The 20,756-nt window shown below is 38.2% G+C and overlaps 1 protein-coding gene across 2 annotated transcripts in view; it reads left to right on the top strand.

The window, feature by feature from the left end:
• The window catches only part of mccc1 (methylcrotonyl-CoA carboxylase subunit), a 45,828-nt gene that overhangs the window by 21,641 nt on the left and 3,431 nt on the right, over positions 1-20,756 (top strand). For both annotated transcript variants that reach the window (XM_067995219.1, XM_067995220.1), the window contains 12 exons: positions 1,063-1,184; positions 1,477-1,588; positions 3,100-3,181; positions 8,180-8,307; positions 10,032-10,215; positions 10,319-10,428; positions 13,512-13,728; positions 13,821-13,907; positions 15,124-15,173; positions 16,602-16,739; positions 16,827-16,934; positions 19,616-19,687. In XM_067995219.1, coding sequence (XP_067851320.1) covers positions 1,063-1,184; positions 1,477-1,588; positions 3,100-3,181; positions 8,180-8,307; positions 10,032-10,215; positions 10,319-10,428; positions 13,512-13,728; positions 13,821-13,907; positions 15,124-15,173; positions 16,602-16,739; positions 16,827-16,934; positions 19,616-19,687 — 1,410 coding nt within the window. The remainder of the gene's footprint in view (positions 1-1,062; positions 1,185-1,476; positions 1,589-3,099; positions 3,182-8,179; positions 8,308-10,031; positions 10,216-10,318; positions 10,429-13,511; positions 13,729-13,820; positions 13,908-15,123; positions 15,174-16,601; positions 16,740-16,826; positions 16,935-19,615; positions 19,688-20,756) is intronic.

Raw genomic sequence — 20,756 nt, 5'->3', positions numbered from 1 at the left:
TTCATTACACAAATGATAGTATCCTCCAGAACACCGTGATCCCCATTCATCCATACCTGCTTGTCTTGCAGGGTTATAGATTTGGAAGGAGGAAGGTGGTGGTAAGTAATTAATTAGTTTCAGTCTAGTTTTGAGGTCAGAATGAACTATTGATTTGGCCCACGCCTTGCAGTTTAGCACACGCCTGACTTGAATTTAATAGAACCTGGGTACAACTCACGTAATGTTGGGCAAACATAGGGTGGAACTAATACCTGGGAATTGGACCCTGTTCATGATAGGGGGTGGGAAGCTATATGCTGCCGTAAACCTTAAAGCTTATAACAGCTTAAACTTGAGCCAAAATTTAGGCCTGCTGGCTGCTGTTAGACAGCAGCTAAATGGCCTCCAGCCCCACAGTGCAGCCCTGTTTCCCCAATAGTAATTTTTTTTAAAAGCTTGACTGGGATCCCAGGAAGTTGCTGGCTGACTCTTTACAGATACTTCAATTTGTAAGGGGCAGCCTAGTTTCTTTAGGCATTCTGTTGCCCAGGTGTCTGCCCAACGTTAGGCTTCGAAAATGATATAGGAGGCAATATTATGCAACTCTCGCATCACTTGAGAGCTTCCCACCCATGCTGGAAATACCCAGGAAAAATATGTCACGCTCAAACAGGGTGGAGACCCAGCATTACAGATCTTTACCCCTTTTTCTTCTCCCTTACTTCCAGGAAACAGGTGCGCTGGGACATTAGGCTGAGGAAAATGAGGCAGTCTCTCTCTATCTGTAGTGTCATGACGTTATTTTCATGTGTGTGCTTAGATTCTGGGAAAACCACGTGTCATCGCACTAAGGTATAGTCTTATGCTGTGTGAAAGATGCGTATCATTCAAAGAATGCAGAACACCTTGCAAGATATGTAGTCTACTTTTTTGCAGTGTTAATGGAGAAATGTAATTTTTGCAACACCCTCTCAGAATGACTCTAATTATATATGGAAATCTGACAATACAACTCATTGCTTGTAACATACTATACCAGATTCATATTTTGAATGCATTTTGTTCTGTATTTGTGTTCAGGGTATGCGCATTGCTCAAACAGAGGTTGAGTTCCTCGAACAGCTAGAATCTGCACGAAGAGAAGCACGGAAGTCCTTCAATGATGATGTTATGCTGATCGAAAAGTTTGTAGACAATCCAAGGTATGGGGCTTCCATTCTGAAATGACGCACTTATTTTTTTGCCTTCCTTGAGCCTTCTGAATGACACGAATTGTCCAGTACTTTGCAAGCGCGTTATTTTAAATATTACCTACATGGGACTCATTGCTGGCATTCTCATAAAAATGGTGCGCAATAAAATCCAGTTTGCTAAATGCAACAATTTATCAACTGCTAACAGCTAGTATAAGATTTAGCAAGAAGAACAGTGAGATTGTGCAGGATCTTTCATGTTCTTGTGGCTAATAGACTCTAATTCTTTGTTTTGTTGTAGACATGTAGAAGTACAAGTGTTTGGGGACCAGTATGGCAATGCTGTTTATTTGTTTGAAAGAGACTGCAGTGTACAAAGGAGGCATCAAAAAATTATTGAAGAGGCACCTGGGGTAAATGATTTCAATATATAGAAATTTGCATCATGGTAGTTTAAATATAATAACTTTCTTTAGCATGTTTTTTAAGACTCTGATGATGCATTACAATTGTATTTTATTCAATGTGGTTTTATAAATAACAGTTTCCATACATGATCCAGGTGCAGTTCCATTGTACCAATCTGTTCTTCTCTGGATTCTGTAAGAAATCCTTTTGCTTCCATTATATAGAATTTAGGAGCTAGACATAACCCTTAAGCGTATACAGTCCCCACCGCTTATACTGGGCGCGTTGGTGCTAATGCGATTTGCCCACTGAATGCGTTGGATGGTTTATATTTTAAAATGTCCCGTTTAAAGCCTGTTAACCTCCACCATCGCTGACTATACCTGAACTCTCCTGTACTACTCAAGTACATGGGATGTGCTGCTGGAACTCAGCACTGTATAATTCTGACCCGCTAATACTTTTCTCTGGTGCAATGTACAGCATAGTTATTGTGTAATTTCTGCATGTCTCTCACATATGAAGAACATACTATGGAGTGATTGGAGTGTTGCGGAATGTGGGGTATCCATTTGCCAATAGTCTTCCATGCACTGAGTCACTGGGCCATGCCACTTGGGGAAGCCAGTTTCTTCCCCACTGGAGGGAGGAGAAATGGGAGGTGTAATCATCCTGGTCCACTCACAACCAGCTCCAAGCAACCGGTTAAAGAGTGGTTTTGATGGAGGTCTGGGAGTAGGTCACCAATCTGCTCTCCTTTAGCTGCAGATGTGTGGTGTGGCAAGATTGGGGCAGGGAAGAAAAATGTACCCTTAAGGTAGCCACACCCTCGAAAAAAAAAATTGTAAAGATTAAAAAAGCCAGTCCTCTAATTTGGTTTTAAATACATTTTTTTTTCTGGCAAGTGTGTATAGAAATTATTCTTGTAAAACTGATTATGCCCTTATTGGGGTTCAAATGTGCCTATATCTCAAAATACTATTTTCTAAACTAATTTATAGTTGTTAAAGTTTTTAAAAATTCATTCTCACAATGTGGCATCGCTGAAAAGACTGGCATTTATTGCCCGAGTCATGGTTTGATACAACCTAGTGGCCTGATAAGACACTTCAGAGGGCAGTTAACAGTCAACTATGTTGGTGTGGGGCTGGAGTCACATATAAGGCCAGACCGGGTAACGATGGCAGGTTACCTTCCCTAAAGGACATAAGTGAATCACTTGGGTTTTTGCGACACTCCGACAGCTTCGTGGTCACTTTTAAAGATTTTTTAATTTCCAGATTTAAAAAAAAAATGATTTCAAATTCTCACATGCCAAATTCAAAAACTTGCTTTCTCCGGATTATTAGACCAGGCCTCTGGATTACTAGTTCAGTATCATAACCACTACACTACCATACCCACACTTGAACTTTGGTAAACTAAAACTTACAGCAAAATGATTTTGTTCTGTTAAGTGTCATGTGGATATAAAATCTAAATAATTTTTCTTGCTCTTGCTGCTTTATTTTTGTAGCCTGGAATTAGTCTTGAGGTGAGGAGAAGGCTTGGCGAAGCTGCAGTCCAAGCTGCTAAAGCTGTTAGTTATGTAGGAGCTGGTAAGTAAACATTCTCCATTACAATAAGGATCAGACTCTCACTGATTTAAAGACGCCTAGAGCCCCAGGGATACCATCGAGAGCCAAGAGGATGGTGTAGGCAGCCTGCTTCCCAAACATTGCTGATGCCACTCTGGGCCAGCTGCCCAGAGGCATGCAGAAGTGATTTGGTGGAAACTTCTAACCTGATTTTCTCCTGTTTCTCCTCATCTAGGCCCTAAGCACTGGAAATCCTCCCTAAACCTCTCCGCCTCTCCACCTCGCTCTCCTCCTTTATGTCGCTCCTTAAAACCTACCTCTTTGACCAAGCTTTTGGTCACCTGTCCTACTACATTAAATGTGCTATATTAATGCAAGTTGTTGTTGTTGTGTCACTTGCATTTTTACATCAGGCTGATAGAAAAATGAAAGGCTACATAGATAAGTTTATATACCAGTTTTGCTTTTTATATCAATTTTACCATGGAATTCCCTATTGTTGCACTGATTATGGATTCTGTACAGCTTCCATTGCAGCGTATAAATACCATAAATAGGGGCAGCTGATTCAGAGTCGAGGAACATAAATAATTCACAGATCCAGCCTGGAAAGTTAGTGAACTGTGTGAGTTTAAGTATCAGTAATTAGCTCCTAAAAAATCATGTTAAGTAAAAAGACAGGTTTGCCTCTAATATTTTTTCATTAATTAGAAGTTTTAAGTTAATACTTGACTCTCTATAAAGCCCAATTCATCCAAGAATTGGAATAAAGTTTCCACATCTTGGGAGACTCTTCCAACGCTTTTCTTGTACTCCTGGACAGGATACATGATAAACTTGGTCATCTGATGGACAGATCCTCTCTCACTTCTAGCATCCAAGTTCTCTATTGATAGCTTCTTATCTTTACTTTATCAATACTGCCATGGTTCGTGCTCCCTGGACAATTCCCCTCTTGTCCACTTAAATTTCAAATACACCACCGGACATGCTTTTCTTCCTTGTATCCCTAGTGTGTTGAAATCAAGATTCAGCACACAGTCTGCTACTCTAACTCATTCTTTCCCAAGACCTCAAAACTGTGGAATCCTTACTTGGTTCAGTCTTTCCTTCCTTTTAGAATCATCAGGCTTTTTAAAGCTCCACAGTTGACATCATTTAATCACCAATTCCTAATGTATTTCATTTCCTCCATTACTCATTTCAGTCTTGATAGTGTTATGCATGGTGGCTTAAGACCTTGCCTTGATTTCTCAATAATGATTATTTATTTAAAAGTTAATAGGAATTCCCATCAATATAAGGGAAATTGTATGGTGTAGCAAACATTCGGACTTATATTTAATTGCAGTGAAAATATTTTACGATGTTATACATTGTTTCCACTTTTATAATTCTTCCTGTGCATGTAAAAAATCAGTTAACAGCAAACAAGATTCAGCAAAGTTTAGACCATATGGGTCATTCCTAAGAATGGCCTATGAATTTTTTGAAGCTTAAAATGAATGGACTCTTGTAGGCTTGAACGGTTCTAGAATCATAGATTCATAGAAAGTTACGGCACAGAAGGAGGTCATTCAGCCCATCGTGTCCCTGCCGGTCGAAAAGAGCTATCCAGCTTAATCCCACTTTCTAGCTCTTGGTCCGTAGCCCTGTAGGTTACCGTACTTAAAGTGCACATCCATGTACTTTTTAAATGAGTTGAAGGTTTCTGCATCTACCACCCTTTCAGGCAGTGAGTTTCAGACCCCCACCACCCTCTGGGTAAGAAAAATTCTCCTCAGCTCCCCTCTAATCCTTCTACCAATTTAAATCTATACCCCCTGGTCACTGACCCCTCTGCTAAGGGAAATAGGCCCTCCCTATCCACTCTATCTAGGCCCCTCATAATTTTATATACCTCAATTAAATCTCCCCTCAGCCTCCTTTGTTCCAAAGAAAACAACCCCAGCCTTTTTTTTATTTGTTGATGGGATGTGGGCGTCGCTGGCAAGGCCAGCATTTATTGCCCATCCCTAATTGCCCTTGAGAAGGTGGTGGTGAGCCGCCTTCTTGAACCGCTGCAGTCCGTGTGGTGAAGGTTCTCCCACATTGCTGTTAGGAAGGGAGTTCCACGGTTTTGACCCAGCGACGATGAAGGAACCACGATATATTTCCAAGTCGGGATGGTGTGTGACTTGGAGGGGAACGTGCAGGTGGTGGTGTTCCCATGTGCCTGCTGCTCTTTTCCTTTTAGGTGGTAGAGGTCGTGGGTTTGGGAGGTGCTGTCGAAGAAGCTTTGGCGAGTTGCTGCAGTGCATCCTGTGGATGGTACACACTGCAGCCACTGTGCACTGGTGGTGAAGGGAGTGAATGTTTAGGGTGGTGGATGGGGTGCCAATCAAGCGGGCTGTTTTGTCCTGGATGGTGTCGAGCTTCTTGAGTGTTGTTGGAGCTGCACTCATCCAGGCAAGTGGAGAGTATTCCATCACACTCCTGACTTGTACCTTGTAGATGGTGGAAAGGCTTTGGGGAGTCAGGAGGTGAGTTACTCGCCGCAGAATATCCAGCCTATGACCTGCACTTGTAACCACAGTATTTATATGGCTGGTCCAGTTGAGTTTCTGGTCAATGGTGACCCCCCCGGATGTTGATGGTGGGGGATTCAGCGATGGTAATGCCATTGAATGTCAAGGGGAGATGGTTGGACTCTCTCTTGTTGGAGATGGTCATTGCCTGGCACTTGTCTGGCGCAAATGTTACTTGCCACATATCAGCCCAAGCCTGGATGTTGTCCAGGTCGTGCTGCATGCGGGCTCGGACTGCTTCATTATCTGAGGGGTTGCGAATGGAACTGAACACTGTGCAATCATCATCGAACATCCCCATTTCTGACCTTATGATGGAGGGAAGGTCATTGATGAAGCAGCTGAAGATGGTTGGGCCTAGGACACCGCCCTGAGGAACTCCTGCAGCAATGTCCTGGGGCTGAGATGATTGGCCTCCAACAACCACTACCACCTTCCTTTGTGCTCGGTATGACTTTTGTGAAGACAGAAGCAAAGTATTCATTAAGAACCATACCCGCCTCTTCCGCCTCCACACATAGGTTACCTTTTTGGTTTCTAATAGGCCCTACTCATTCCTTAGTTATTCTCTTGCTCTTTACGTATTTATAAAATTTCTTTGGGTTTTCCTTGATTTTACTTGCCAGTATTTTTTTCAAGCCCTCTCTTTGCTTTCCTAATTTCACCCCTGCACTTTCTGTATTCCTCTAGGCTTTCTGCAGTATTGAACGCTTGGTATCTGACATAAGCGGCCCTTTTTTTACCTGTTTATCAATGCTAATTGTTAATTGGAAAACAGGTAAACCATTTCTGTTGCGGAATGTGATGCAGAATATAGAGTATTCTGATTGTGCAAAGAGCAGGCTTGGCTTGAAGAGATTTTGATCTTGAGAGGGCATTGATTGAAGCTGCTTGGAGTTACAGCAAAAGAACCTTAAGCAGCAGTCCACTTATTCGGAACAGGACTGTTTTGTGACATGCAAATACTAATGTGCATCTCTTATTCTGAGGCCTCCAATTCCTCAACTGAACAGACCTATTCTTTAGATGTGATGATTTATCCCATATTTATCTCTCCCAAATGGCAACAGCTTCTCAACAACAACACAGACTTTTTGTTGGTGAATTTATGCCAATTTTAGAATGCAGAAATGCATATTGTACTTGTTCTCTGAAACTTTGAAGATCTATCTCTTGTCTCTTCTCTCAACCCCTCCTTCCCTATTTCTGAAATAGCAGCAATAGTACCAAAAATCAGTAGTGGAGAAACTAATTCTGCAGTCTCAATAAGTGAACATGATGACCTTGCTTTTGCTGGTTTCACAGTTAGGTTTACATTAAATGGAAACTGAAATTGCCCATTGCTGATAAAAATGTGACGATTGATATCAACTGAGGCAACTTATTTTAGATTATAGCCTCGTCATCCACTATCGTTTTATTCGAAGTGTACCATATGTTTTGATAAGCTATGTACAGTAGCTCCTTGCTGTCTCACTTTATGTACTGCGCCCCTCTGATAGAACATAATGTTTATGGCAGCCTGAGTAATTGTGAAATCATGCCAGATGCTCTCGCTGTCTCACACTTTTTGGATAGTTCCCAAAGAAAACATTTTGACCTGAGTCTGCTGCACATATCTAACAACACCTCACAAAGAGGGAGATTTCCTTTACTTAAAGGGGAAGGTAACTGAGGCAAATACATCAGATGAGTCCCAGTCAGATAACATTTTTGTTTCATTCATTTTCCAAATAATCCCATTTATAGGTTCCTCTATGTAGACCTGCATTCATCGATTTCATCAATGCAATGGATGACCTAGGATGATATTAGCCATAGAGATCCTCTTGGAGTGCATCTACTCCTTATTATAGTGATGGATAAGTTTTTTTTTAACCAATTGCTTGCCTTATTTTTTCAGTTTCTGCTGCTTGTTTCCCAATGAAAAACAATTCATCTTGCATAAAATGCCCATACTTTTGAATTACAGCTTTAAATTGTATTTTATGGCTGTATTTGTATTGCATTCTTTAAAGTATTACCTAATTGATTCTACAAGTGTCTCTGTTTAATGTTATGGTTTTTAAAAAGTTATCTTTAACTGAATTTCTCAGTAATATTTCCTTCAGTTTGACTATTTTCCCAGCCTTGTTTTACCATGGTTGTTCTGTTTACCTTAATCACAACTACAAATAGGCATTGTTGTATTTGTGGAAAATAGAGATTCCTGTCGTCTTTATGTGAATGTGAATCTAAATAAAATAAATATACTGTGTTATTTTGCATGCTGCAGATGAATTGTTTAAGGAAATCTTGTGCTGAATAGAATGATGAATAATTTGCCTATTCAAAGCTACATGCCTGTTTTGTCATGACTCTATACTATAAGTGTAAACAGTGGCCAAAGTCAAATATTGAGTTGTATTGAAAAGGTCTGAATTTGCAATCTAATCATTCTTTTGGTTTTCAGGGACAGTGGAATTTATCATGGACTCTCAGCATAATTTTTATTTCATGGAAATGAACACAAGACTGCAGGTGGAGCACCCGGTTACTGAGATGATAACAGGAACTGATCTTGTTGAATGGCAGCTTCGGGTGGGTGAGAGCAGTTGTTTCCCATGGTTTACATTCTACTGGGCTTAAACCTGTAGGTCAAGACTACAGTAAAGCTGAGGGAAATAGTAGTTCAGCATTTTGGTCTCAAACCACAGCTACATTAATGTGCCTGAACATATTCTAAAATATCTAACGGTTTCCAATTTCACTCTGTGTTTAGTAGTTAAAGGGACATTGTCCTTTCAGTATAGTGTCATGCAAGACTCTTTATAACATTTAACCAGCTGTGGGCATGGTGGTATCAAGTGCTGAAAGATATCATAACACCTTAAAGATCTGGACTTGAAAGAAAAAAATGTAAGAGCTAGGTAAGAAAAGTGCGAGCTTGTGCTGTAGCAAGTTGCAGTATATGCATTTCTCTAGGAGCCATTTCAGTAAAGTGTCACAGTAGCTGATAAGGAAATGCATCCACGTCCTATGTGTCGAAAAACAAACTTTTTCTTGCCGTTTTCACACCAATGCCTTCATCACAAAGTGTTACAATCCAGACCATTGGAAGTGCCGAGATGATGGCTCATGTTCTTGTGTCTTGTATTACATTTTCTGAGAGGATAGCTCTCCTTCGGTAACTGCTCCAAAGTTTTGCACGTATTCCAGTTTAAAATCTTTTTACATGTATGACAAATAAAATTCCTATGTGTATGGATGTAAACTATGTATTTATTTTTACATTGTGTAATAAATTGTGAAGTCGCAGGTTCTGTTTACTATAAAACAATCTAAAGGCCATCAACGTTTAATTGCTCCACCCCACTTTAAAGGTGACTATTAAATAAATGTAAAATAACTTTAAATGTTAAACCTTGTAACTGTGGTATAAATGGAATGCAAAGCCAGGAATACTACAAAAATGGGTAGCTCACACTTATAGCTCATGTGATCTCCCTACTCGGATAAAACTTGTGCCCTTTATGTTGTACTTGATATTGCTGATTTGAACTTCCACTTTTAGATGTACTATAGAATTTAGTTAACTAAATTTAATTTAGAGCTGAAATTGAATTTGAGAGGCTTGAATCTTGGGGAAAAGACCTTGGGCATATGCTAAAATTTTGTACTAAGATGAATTTAAGGCACCTTTATGTAGGAATGAGGGATGCCTCGCTAGTAACAGTTGCTTGGCTTGCACTAGTGAGAGCTCTGGCAGTCTTTCATGAGTTTTTAAAAATTATTTGTTCTTGGGATATGTAGTTGCCAGGGACGGTGATGATGAGCCTTCTTCATAGCAATTGTTTTCACAACTGGGTAGTTTGCTAGGCCACTTCAGAAGGCATTGGGAGACAATCACATGGTGTGGGATTAGAGTCACCTGTGAGCCAGACAGGGAAGCTTGACAGGTTCCCTTCCCTGCAGGACGTTAGTCAAACAGTTGGATTTTTGACAACGAAATTGCAGTTTTCACAAATTACCACATTTATTCAATTGAGTTTCACAACTTGCCATTGATTTGAACCCATGACCTCTAGATTGCTAGTCCAGTACCATAGCCGCTACACTACTGTATCCTTGAAGGAATGTTGATGAGTGAAAGAAAACACAGTAAGGAATTAATTCTATGGGACATGGTAGATCTTTAATGTGTGCCTCAAGTCACACAGAAGCACTGCATGTTGCTAGAGTATTATAATGGGGATCCTGTGATTAGTGAAATTAATAATCCTGCCTATGGATTGAAAATAAATAGATTTTTCTTTAAACTTCAGGTTGCTGCTGGGGAGAAGCTTCCTATGACACAGGAACAACTCTCCGTCAAAGGTCATGCATTTGAAGCAAGAATTTATGCAGAAGATCCATGTAATAACTTCATGCCAGGAGCGGGGCCTTTGATGCATCTGTCGACACCAGTGCCAGATGCTTTTGTAAGAATTGAGACTGGAGTCAGGCAAGGTATTGGAGTTATGCCAGATAATAGAACCTTTGACTTTAAATTCATTTTAAATAACTTCTCTAAAACTAGGTATTCATATCTTTCCATCATTTTTATTTTCAGGTGATGAAGTCTCCGTGCATTATGATCCAATGATTGCTAAGCTGGTGGTTTGGGGAGACGACCGCACAGCGGCACTAAATAAATTAAAATATTGCTTGCGTCAGTACAATGTAAGTATTCAGATGGTTCGTGTTTGTAAAAACTTGATTTCGAGTTGTATGATAAATCAATGCTGAAGAAACATCAAAAGGTTGTGTGAAAGTTATATAGTAATTGGTGCATTTTTGTACACCTCCAATTAAGGAAGGTAATCTGCTTGTGAGTAGCCATGAGTACAAACATTTTTGTTCACTTCAGGGTTTTAAAAGTAGGAATAGCTTTAGCACAAAACAAAACCCAGATAAATGCATCCCTTTATAGTAATTTGTTACCAATAGATTACAACTTTTCCCCTCCTCCTCGCTCGATAGCGGCAACTCATGGTAGGGTATAACCCCAGAAGAATGCTAGTCTATGCTGCCAGAAAGTACAGTAGAACAATATTCCAAAGAATGATCAGGGCCAGTGTGATGGAGATTTTGGCAACCACATATTTCCCCTTATTACATGAAGGTATGAAAGAGAGACCAGTGTGCTAGTAACTAGTTTGTTTCCCAGGATCTTGAACTTATGCCTAATTTGCTAAATTCTACCATGTCGTATAGACTTGATTTATTATTTAACTTTTCTAATGCCTCTGAATATTAAATCATGGTTAATTTTTTTTTAATGAATTAATCGTGACCCCAAAAAATGTTCATATACATTCACCTATTTTTTTACTGATGTACATACTGGTACTGTTCTACATTCTTGACAAAATCAATCTATTCTTCTCGGATGTGGAATTTCATAAAGAACAAAGACCTACTAATGTTAAGTCTTTACATATGTAAAATACAAAGTTGTCTTTTTTGTGGCTTCTGGAGTGTATTGTAGAATAGTTGCCAGTTTGATGTTTATTCCAAATCAACAACAACTTACATTTATATAGTGCATTTAACGTAGTAAACCATCCCAAGGCGCTTCACAGGAGTGATTATCAAACAAAATTTGACACCGAGCCGCATAAGGACAGGTGACCAAAAGCTTGGTCAAAGAGGTAGATTTTAAGGAGCGTTTTAAAGGAAGAGAGAGAGATAAAAAGGCGGAGAGGTTTAGGGAGGGACTTCCAAAGCTCAGGGCCTAGGCAGCTGATTTGTATACTATGTTATTACTGGCAGTTTGCCATTACAAAATTAGTGAACATACGATGAGTTGACAAATAGTGGGATATTCATTTTATTCAGCTGGAGGATGTTTACTTAGAATCATAGGGTCATGACAGCACAGAAGGAGGCCATTCAGCCCTTCAAGCCTGTGCTGGCTCTTTGTAAGAGAGTTAGTCCCATTCCCCCACCCTTTCCCCTGCAAATTTTTCTCTTCAAATATTTATCCAATTCCATTTTGAAAGCCACGATTGAATCTGCCTCCACGACCCTTTCAGGCAGCGCATTTCAGACCATAACTACTCTGGGTTCTCGACCCTTCCACCATTGGGAGCAGTTTCTCTTTATTTACTTTATCTTAATTCATCATGATATTGAACACTACTATCAAATCTCCAGTCTATCCACATAACTGAAGTCCCTCTTCCCTGGAACCATTCTAGCAAATCTTTTCTGCACCCTCTCCAAGGCCTTCACATCCTTCCTAAAGTGTGGTGCGCAGAATTGGACACAGTATTCCAGTTGTGGCCGAACCAGAGTTTTATAAAGGTCCACATAACTTTGCTTTTGTACTCTATGCCTCTATTTAGAAAGCCCAGGATCCCATATGCTTTTTTAACCGCTTTCTCAAACTGTCCTGCCACCTTCAAAGATTTGTGCACATATATCCCCAGGTCTTTCTGTTCCTGCACTCCTTTTAGAATTGTACCATTTAGTTTATATTGCCTCTTCTTGTTCTTCCTACCAAAATGTATTACTTCACACTTCTGTGCATTAAATGTCATCTGCCACATGTCTGCCCATTCCACCAGTCTGTCTATGTCCTCTTGAAGTCTGTTACTATCCTCCTCACTGTTTACTACACTTCCAAGTCTTGTGTCATCTACAAATTTTGAAATTGTACCCTGTCCAAGTCATTAATATATATCAAAAAAAAAGCAGTGGCCCTAGGACCAACCCCTGGGTAGATAGATAAAGCAAAAATGCCTTTGTGTAAGTGGAACCATTGATGACGATTAGACAGGTAAAAGTCTTGGGAGGACGTGTTTATTTGGGAAAGTGTATGTAAGCGTATTAGATGCTGAGAAAGTGGACTGGTGGGAAGACTGGAAACCCATAAGTAGAAATGGAAAGAAAGTTTTCAAAATTGATGGAGTAACTGAACTAGGAGGAAGGGAGGCTGTAAAAGACATGGGGGGTGGAGGGATGCTAAAAAAAGACAATAAAATATGAAATTCCATATTGGCTATTATGTTGCTTGTTCTAGTATGAAAACATGTCATTTACTAAGAAATAACATAATTAAAGTGAATAAGTGTGCAAAGATTTTTAGTTTTCTGTAACATTCTTCCCCTCCACCCCCACTCCCTCAAATGTTCACCTGTACTACAAGAACGGATCTAGACTAACACCGTCTATGTTCTAGTTTGGATTTGACTTCAATATAAATAAATAAGACCAAAAAAAATCTAATGCAAATCTTGATAGACTCAAATAGGTTGAGACTGAACTTAAGCTTTGCAGATTAATACCTTTTGATTAGATGTACTGTGCAGATCAAGGCCATGTCCGCCTTTGTTTTTGTTACTAGCGGTGCCTTGCATCTGAGTGTTTGTACCTTGTGCTGGCCTTACGATGATAACATGTAACCTGAACAATCAGGACAGTAGTTATGATACCTTCTTGTGTCTTTCTTGGAACAGACCTAGAAGTTGGAAGAATGTTACTTGACATCTTTATTAAGGAATTAATCCTTTTATGTTCTCCTTTTTCTATTTTTTAAATCATATTTCAAAACTAGAAGTTGGATCTACAAAAATATCGCTTTTATTCATGTAAGCTAGTTCTGTTTGATCAAAAAATATCATTGCTGTTAGTTTTGATCCAGAGAGAAACTCCATCTGAGGATTTGGTCAATCATCTTTCCCTATTAATATTTGAATGGCAAATTGGAAGTTCTGGATGCAGAAGTCCATATAATTTTGATTCCTTCTGTGTTGTGACAGATTGTAGGCTTAAACACCAACATAGATTTCTTGCTCAACCTGGCTGCTCATCCTGAATTTGAGGCTGGAAATGTGCACACAAACTTTATCCCTCAACACTATGATGGACTGTTCCCATCAAAGGAAGCGACTAGTAAAGATGTCCTATGTCAGGCAGCTCTTGCTCTAATACTGCATGAAAGGATTCAGACAAACACTTTCAGAGCACTTTCACATGGTAAGAACTCCTTGTAATCTACCTACATGCGAACATACTAAAAACACTAGTATGCTTATATGTGATCATATTTTTTCTGAATTATTTTTCAGATCCATTTTCTCCATTTGCAAACAGTAGTGGGCGAAGGTTAAATATTCTATACAGCAGAAATCTTGCCTTGCTTGATGGACAGAATAGTAAGTACTGTGTAGCCAGCAAAACTGTGATGCAGTTTCTTTACTTTTAGCTCTTGAATTGTTGCTTTTGCTAGTAATTTTTAAACGATTCTGCTCCCTAGTGATGCACATAGATAGAAGTAATAAAATAGTAATTTACAGTAATAAAGCTAGTAAAACATCAAAAATAGCTTTATTGCTATAGAATTAATCCTAAGGTAATAAACATCTAAAATACAATTTCACATCATATAAATTAAACACTACCTGCACTTTCCCAGCCATTTTTCTTCTATTCTCTCCGTGCATTTTTAAAATATTAACTTTACTTTTATTCCATGACTATTCTAACCCTTTCTTACCTTTTTGAAGTTTGAAATCATTTGCTTACAAACTTCTTCCCAACACCCAGTTTGGAAATGGAGAGAATTTTTTTAAAGAAAATCTATCTTCATTGGCTTTTTTGGTGTAGACTACAAACTAATTCACAGCAAAAAGTAACAGTTGAAATAAGGAATGGTACAGTGCCAAATTTGGAAGAAATAATTGGTAACCTGATTTAGTGATTATTTGCAAAAGATTAACGAGGTACATGTGTACCACAGCCAACAATAAAACTGATGTGCATAACTGTGCTTCATTTTGAATGCATGGTACCACAAAGCAATGTAATGTTACAGTATTTAGTTTACTTTTGCTCTAATTTCTGGAATGCTGTACAGAGCAGCAAACTAAGGGTCACAGTAGGAGAACATACAAAACACCCAGAAGACGAAGAGCCAGCAATCTTTTACATAATGTAAGATATATGTTCCCACGATATACCATGTCTCTTATCAATAAATATACAGATTCACACACTGGAATTTTTTTTTTAAAGTAAATTAAATTTTAAATATTACTAAGCTGATAAAACAAGTGCAAAAACCAACGTATAACTTCTAAATCATTCCATTACATGAAGACCTGGTGTGAATAGCCTCTCACTGTTCACAGCAGATTGCAGCACAGTCTTCAGGAAGAAGTATATACCTCAACAGTCATAATCAAAATGCCCTACTACAAACAGTAAACACCACTTAACAGAACCTAAAAGTGTAGCACTTCAATAGAAAAAAATCCTCTGCCTCCAGGTGTATTGGTTTAAAACATGTTATTTTAAGTTGCAGTAACACTGCAGTGTATAATACTTATGTGTTTGTTTCTTTCCTCTTCCTCCCCCCGCCCAAAAAAAAAGAGGTGAATATTGACGTTACATATAACTATGATGGGACTTATAGAGTTCAGGTAAGCTTATAATCAAAAAAAAATTGTTTTAAATTTCAAGTTAGACTCAGAATATTATTTTTTCTTGTGTATAGATAGTAGATACTTATGGAAGATTAATATACATCTCTCTTTGCAGTTATCCATACCATTTTCATTTTTTTTTACTTGAGTGCATTTCTTTTCTTAACAGTTTTCTCTCCTTTTTCCTCCCATACTGAAGGTGGTTACTGATGATGGGTTGTAGTTTCAGGGCTAATGGTAACCTCTGGTACCTCATCCAAGTAGCTGCTGTTTATGTGTATACTTGGCCAGTGAGCAATGGCATACTGTTCTGTCCTGCCCTTAGAGCCATGCCCAATCATGCACTCACCTGGGCTTCCAGCTGAGGCCAATTGTGTATACCTCCTGACACTTAACTGAGATCAGCTAATGCGGTGCAAACAAAGTGTGGACCTGAGATCTTCCAGCTTTCTCTAGCTTACTACCACAGCAGGCAGTGTATTTACCCAGTGAGACATCATAAGCAGTTTCCTAAGATGTTATAACTACAGTTTGTTGCATGATGATTATTCAAAGGACAAAGTCAGTTGTTTTTCTGCTATTTTCATGTTTTCTTTCTTTTTGCATTGATCATTTTTATTTTCTTGTAGAATTGATACTAATTCATGCAACAAAAGTTAACTGGTATCATTTTTGGAGCAAATCAGGAACATTAAGTTATATCTCCTCTCCAAGTAGTTTTGTCATGTATACCAAATGCAATTTAAAATAAATGATTTAAGAATTGCAATGGAGTCTGTTTTTTTTTTGTTAAAATTGTTTTCTATGTAACTAGAATAAGTTCTATGACATATGTGTACCTGAAGAAAATCAATGCTATATTAAGGACACCAGCAAGAGTTTAACATAACTATTGTGCTGTTATCTGCTAAATTTGATACACACGTGTTTTAACCTTCCTTTCAAAATCAAAAATCGATGGCTGTGTGCCACAAAATAGGAAAATTTTTGTACTTTATTTTATGATTTTAGACGGATAGGGTAAATCTGATAAATCATACAGTGTGAGGTGCAGTAGTAGCCATAGAATCATACATCACAGAAGGAGGCTATTTGGCTAATCGTATCTGTGACAACTCTTTGCTAGAACAATCCAAAACTAATTCCATTGTCCTGCGCTCTCCTATTAACCCTGTATCTGCCCCAATCGAATGGCTTGTGCCTATCCTTTCACCATCAAAATGTGAGAATAAATTAGCATTCCAGGGTAATCTTGGTCATCTGTTATGTATTCCAATGTTCTGATTTATTTGTTGTGTCATTATATGGTTTATGTTGTAGCATTATGTTAATTCAGCAAAACTACGACAACAGTTGTGGTTGGTGTATCAGTCTAATTCACAGGAACTTTAGAGCCTAGATTTATATTTTTGCATTCTACCTCAGATTGATGGACAGGTATTCCATGTATTTGGAGAACTGAATACAGAGGGAGATGCCACATACCTGAAGTGTTCAGTTAATGGGATGGTTTCCAAACCTAAACTAGTTATCACAGACAACAGCATTCACCTATTTTCAATGGTAAGATTCATTCCAGTTTTAGGTACAAGCAACACAATTCAACATTCTAAATATGATAATGTAACAAATGCTTAATCTTTATTTTAGGAAGGGGCTGTGCAGGTTAATAGCCCTGTGCCAAAGTATTTGGTTGGAATTGATGCCTCTGGATCTCGGGGAGGAGCAGTGGCGCCAATGACCGGAACAATTGAAAAGGTAATATTTTGATTTTGAATCGATGAGTTTTTCTTCAAGTGGTATCCAGAGAACACATTATGAGAAAGACCAGATTACTATCCAGTTACTGCCGCAGGATGGTACACATACATTGACATTGGGTGAGAACAGGATTGGGATCACCTGTGATGCCTTCCACAGTGAACAGCTTGGGAACATTAATTTCTTACGCTTAAAGATAAAGAATGGCCTCTTAGATGACATCGGAGGGCTGCTGGTTCCTTGAAACTAATCCCCAATATGAGTTGGTGCCTTCAGGAGATGCAAGATATAACGGGGAAAGAAAAGAAAGAACTGTAAATTTAAACAAATGTTAGCTTCTCAGGTGCTGATTTTTTGCTATTCTACAGTTTTAATTTTGATCAGAGTTATGGATTTTATGGAATGCCCAGGATTGAAGTGACATAAGCACTCCCAGCCTTTGTAAGGAACGAGTTCGTCAATTTTAGTTGAGTGAAGGAGATCCAGAAAAGGATGGATATGTTGCCCTGTCACTCAAGGCTGTGATTATTCACTTCTTGTATCTCTTTGTTGTGCTAGCTCTCTCACCATCTTTAAAACTTTCTTCAAGACTTATTTCTTTGATCTTGATTTTGGTTGCCTTCTCTAACTTCCTCCTTACTTGTTTTATTTATTTATTTGTCCTCTGGATTTGGGTGATGCTGGCAAGGCTGCATTTATTCCCCATCTCTAGTTGCCTCAATGGCATTAGGAGTCAACCACATAGTGCGAACAAGAGTCATGTGAATGCCAGACTAAGTAGGTTTTGCAGGTTACCTTCCCTAGAACCTTGAACTTAGGCTCTTGTATTATATCTAAACTTCAATGAACCAGCTGGGTTATTACAACAGTCCAGTAGCTTTCATGGTAATTTTTTTCTTGTCCTGTCTAGTGTTCACTGCTCTTTCTATAAACTGTCTTGGGACATTTCATTAAGTGAAAGGCCCTATACAAATATTAGTTGTTGTCATATAATGGATTAATTTGATGATTTTCAGGGATATTTATTGCTGGACTACTCAACCCCTGCCTCTAATGGAGAGTAGGTTGAAATGAGGAAGATAAAAAAGGAATTAGTTCAAATTAAAAATGTACAAAATTTGAAAAACTGTTTCAGAAATGTTGTGATCTACATTGCTAATTCTGGTTTAAGAAATAACATTGTTATTATGAGGCTTCTATTACATGAAATATTGAAATTTAGTGGGGGGCTGGCTACTATATACTTAACTGACAAAAACCAGCATAAAAGTGCAGATTAAAAAAAGGCTTAGCGATCATGAATGATTGAATAAATACATGTTATTTTAGTAGTTTCATTAACAACAATATTGTATTTGTTGAGAAGCAGTTGGAATTTTTGCCTTTACCATTCTCTTGAATTACTGTTTTCCCACCTGGTCTTTTTGTGTTGTAAAGCATTCTATTAATTGCCACTGTAGCAACAGAAGGATATTGTGTCAATGGTCAGTGACAGCACGTTACATAAAGGTCACCTTGAACTTAGGCTCTTGTATTATATCTAAATGCTTAACCCAATGGGAAAAAAATCTTTAAAAGGTAAGGCTAGTTACTGTTAAGTTTCAAGAGAAATTAAGGACAGTGACAGATTTGTTCTTTTTTAACTTCTGAATATTGTGCATGGATTTCTGTTGATGTCGGTGCAATCAAGATCATCAACAGTGGTGTCTTAATGCCTGCCAACATGAAAAAAAGAATAGTATCATTTAAAAAAAAATTTAAATATGTGAAGTGTATCTTTTAAAAAAAAAGTCTCTTTCTAAGTTTAGAACATTTACTGATTATTGTCATCCACTTAATTTCTACTGAGTACTACTAGTATTTCGGCAACCAATATGATGTTCATGGTTACATCAGCAGCTCTACCAAGTATTGTGTAACTTCACCAGAAATTGATATAAGTAATATGTGCATTTTAAAATCGTGCTAGCTGAATAATTTTCTTTTTAAAAAAATAAATACAAGATTAGAAAAGGAATCTCTAGTCATTTACTGGCTTATGATAGATTGAAACTCCATTTTATGTAATAGTTAAAAAATCTACTCAAAGCTGCTTAATGGGTGCTATGCAGGACCTCCACCCCCACCCTCAGCCTACTAATGTGCAAAGAATGGATAATGAAGTAGAAAGATTATCAACCTGGTCTTCTGCGTGCTTTAATGCACACCCCTCACAAGCCATGATTCCACCCTCCAGGGATATAGTATTTTTCCAGGAAGTTAGGGGGGGGGGAGTTTAGTTTCACTTTAGCGTTAGATCAAACAAACTGCCACAATACTGCAGGTCCTGCGGCTTTATACAGAACGGGAATAGGAGATCATGTGCGGCGCCATCTGTCTGCAATACTAGGATAATATTTTCACATGCGTGCTCACGATGTCTCAAGTTAGATTATATTAGATTTTACAATCCTAGTAAATCTTTATGCGTTGCAGAAAAGCCTGGGAATGAATTAAGGTTTTAGTGTGCAGTATGAAAGCTTCAGGAAGTCAGTCAGCAAATACATTAAAATGGAAGATAGAATGGCATAATTTAAGTAGGTACTGAATGTAGTACTGCTGTTGCATTCTGTGCTGTTGATGCAGATGATCCTGGCTATTTTTGGTGGTTGTAATAAATTGCTTTCCATATTTTCAAGGTGTTTGTTAAGGAAGGCGACAAGGTGCAGGCTGGAGACTCATTAATGGTAATGATAGCCATGAAAATGGAGGTGAGCAAACATTCTCTTCTAAAACAATACCTGTTTTTTCAAGAATGTTTCACTTTATTCAGCCTGTGCAATTTTAATTCTATAAGTTCAATTTATCCTTAATTGTCCTTAAAGGGAGTATTTACATCACAAATATCATGAAATGTTGCATTGCGAGCAAACATTATCTACACTTTCACACTGAAAGAGGGTACTTGTCTCCCATCAACATCCTGGGTTCTGTGCCCATGCAACTGTGAAATCATCTTAGTAATATCACCCCAGAAATGAAACGAAAAATACTGCAAATGTTGGAAATTCATAGCAAACAGTAAAAATATAGGTTAATGTTTTGGATAGAGATTCTTCATCCATTTTAAATACTTATAATTAAAAATCAAAAGTAACATTCAATCAAAAGCAAAATACTGCAGATGCTGGAAATCTGAAATAAAAACAGAAAATGCTGAAAATACTCAGCAAGTCAGGCAGCATCTGTGGAGAAAGAAACAGTTGACGTTTCAGGTCGATGACCCTTCGTCAGTGTTAACTTCACATTAACCAGAGAGTTGTGGTCATCACATGTAGCCAGTTAACAGTTAATTGAAAGGCACTATTATATATCCTGCTCACTGTAATAATTTTTTAATTGATCTCTTCCAATGACAGCATTATTTGGGGAGGGGATAGATACTGTCTTTTGTTTCTACCCCATTCTGAACCTAGATGTTTTGTTGCACCAAATCCTTGCTTATACTAGCAAAGGAAGTTAAGAAGCAGCTGAAATCCAGAATCTTTTCCTATAGTAACAGTCAAAACTGTTTGTATTGAAAGTGGTATTTCGGTCAACAAGAGCCACCTAAGGATTTGATTTCATACCTGAACCTGTTTGGATGTGAATTGAATAATGATGAAGGGTCTCTATCTGAAACACTGGCCTATCTTTTTATTATTTAAATGGTGATACATCCTTTGTGCATTTCCAATATTTTCTATCAAAACTGCCTATGTCCATTTTGGTACCTGGGTCAGTGATATCCAGTTTAGGATTTAATTACATTCCTGAGTCAATTTTGAATATGGATGGAAT

This window comes from Heptranchias perlo, chromosome 13, assembly GCF_035084215.1.
Source record: "Heptranchias perlo isolate sHepPer1 chromosome 13, sHepPer1.hap1, whole genome shotgun sequence".
Taxonomy (NCBI): Eukaryota; Metazoa; Chordata; class Chondrichthyes; order Hexanchiformes; family Hexanchidae; genus Heptranchias; species Heptranchias perlo.
This window is presented reverse-complemented; position numbering and strand designations above follow the sequence as displayed.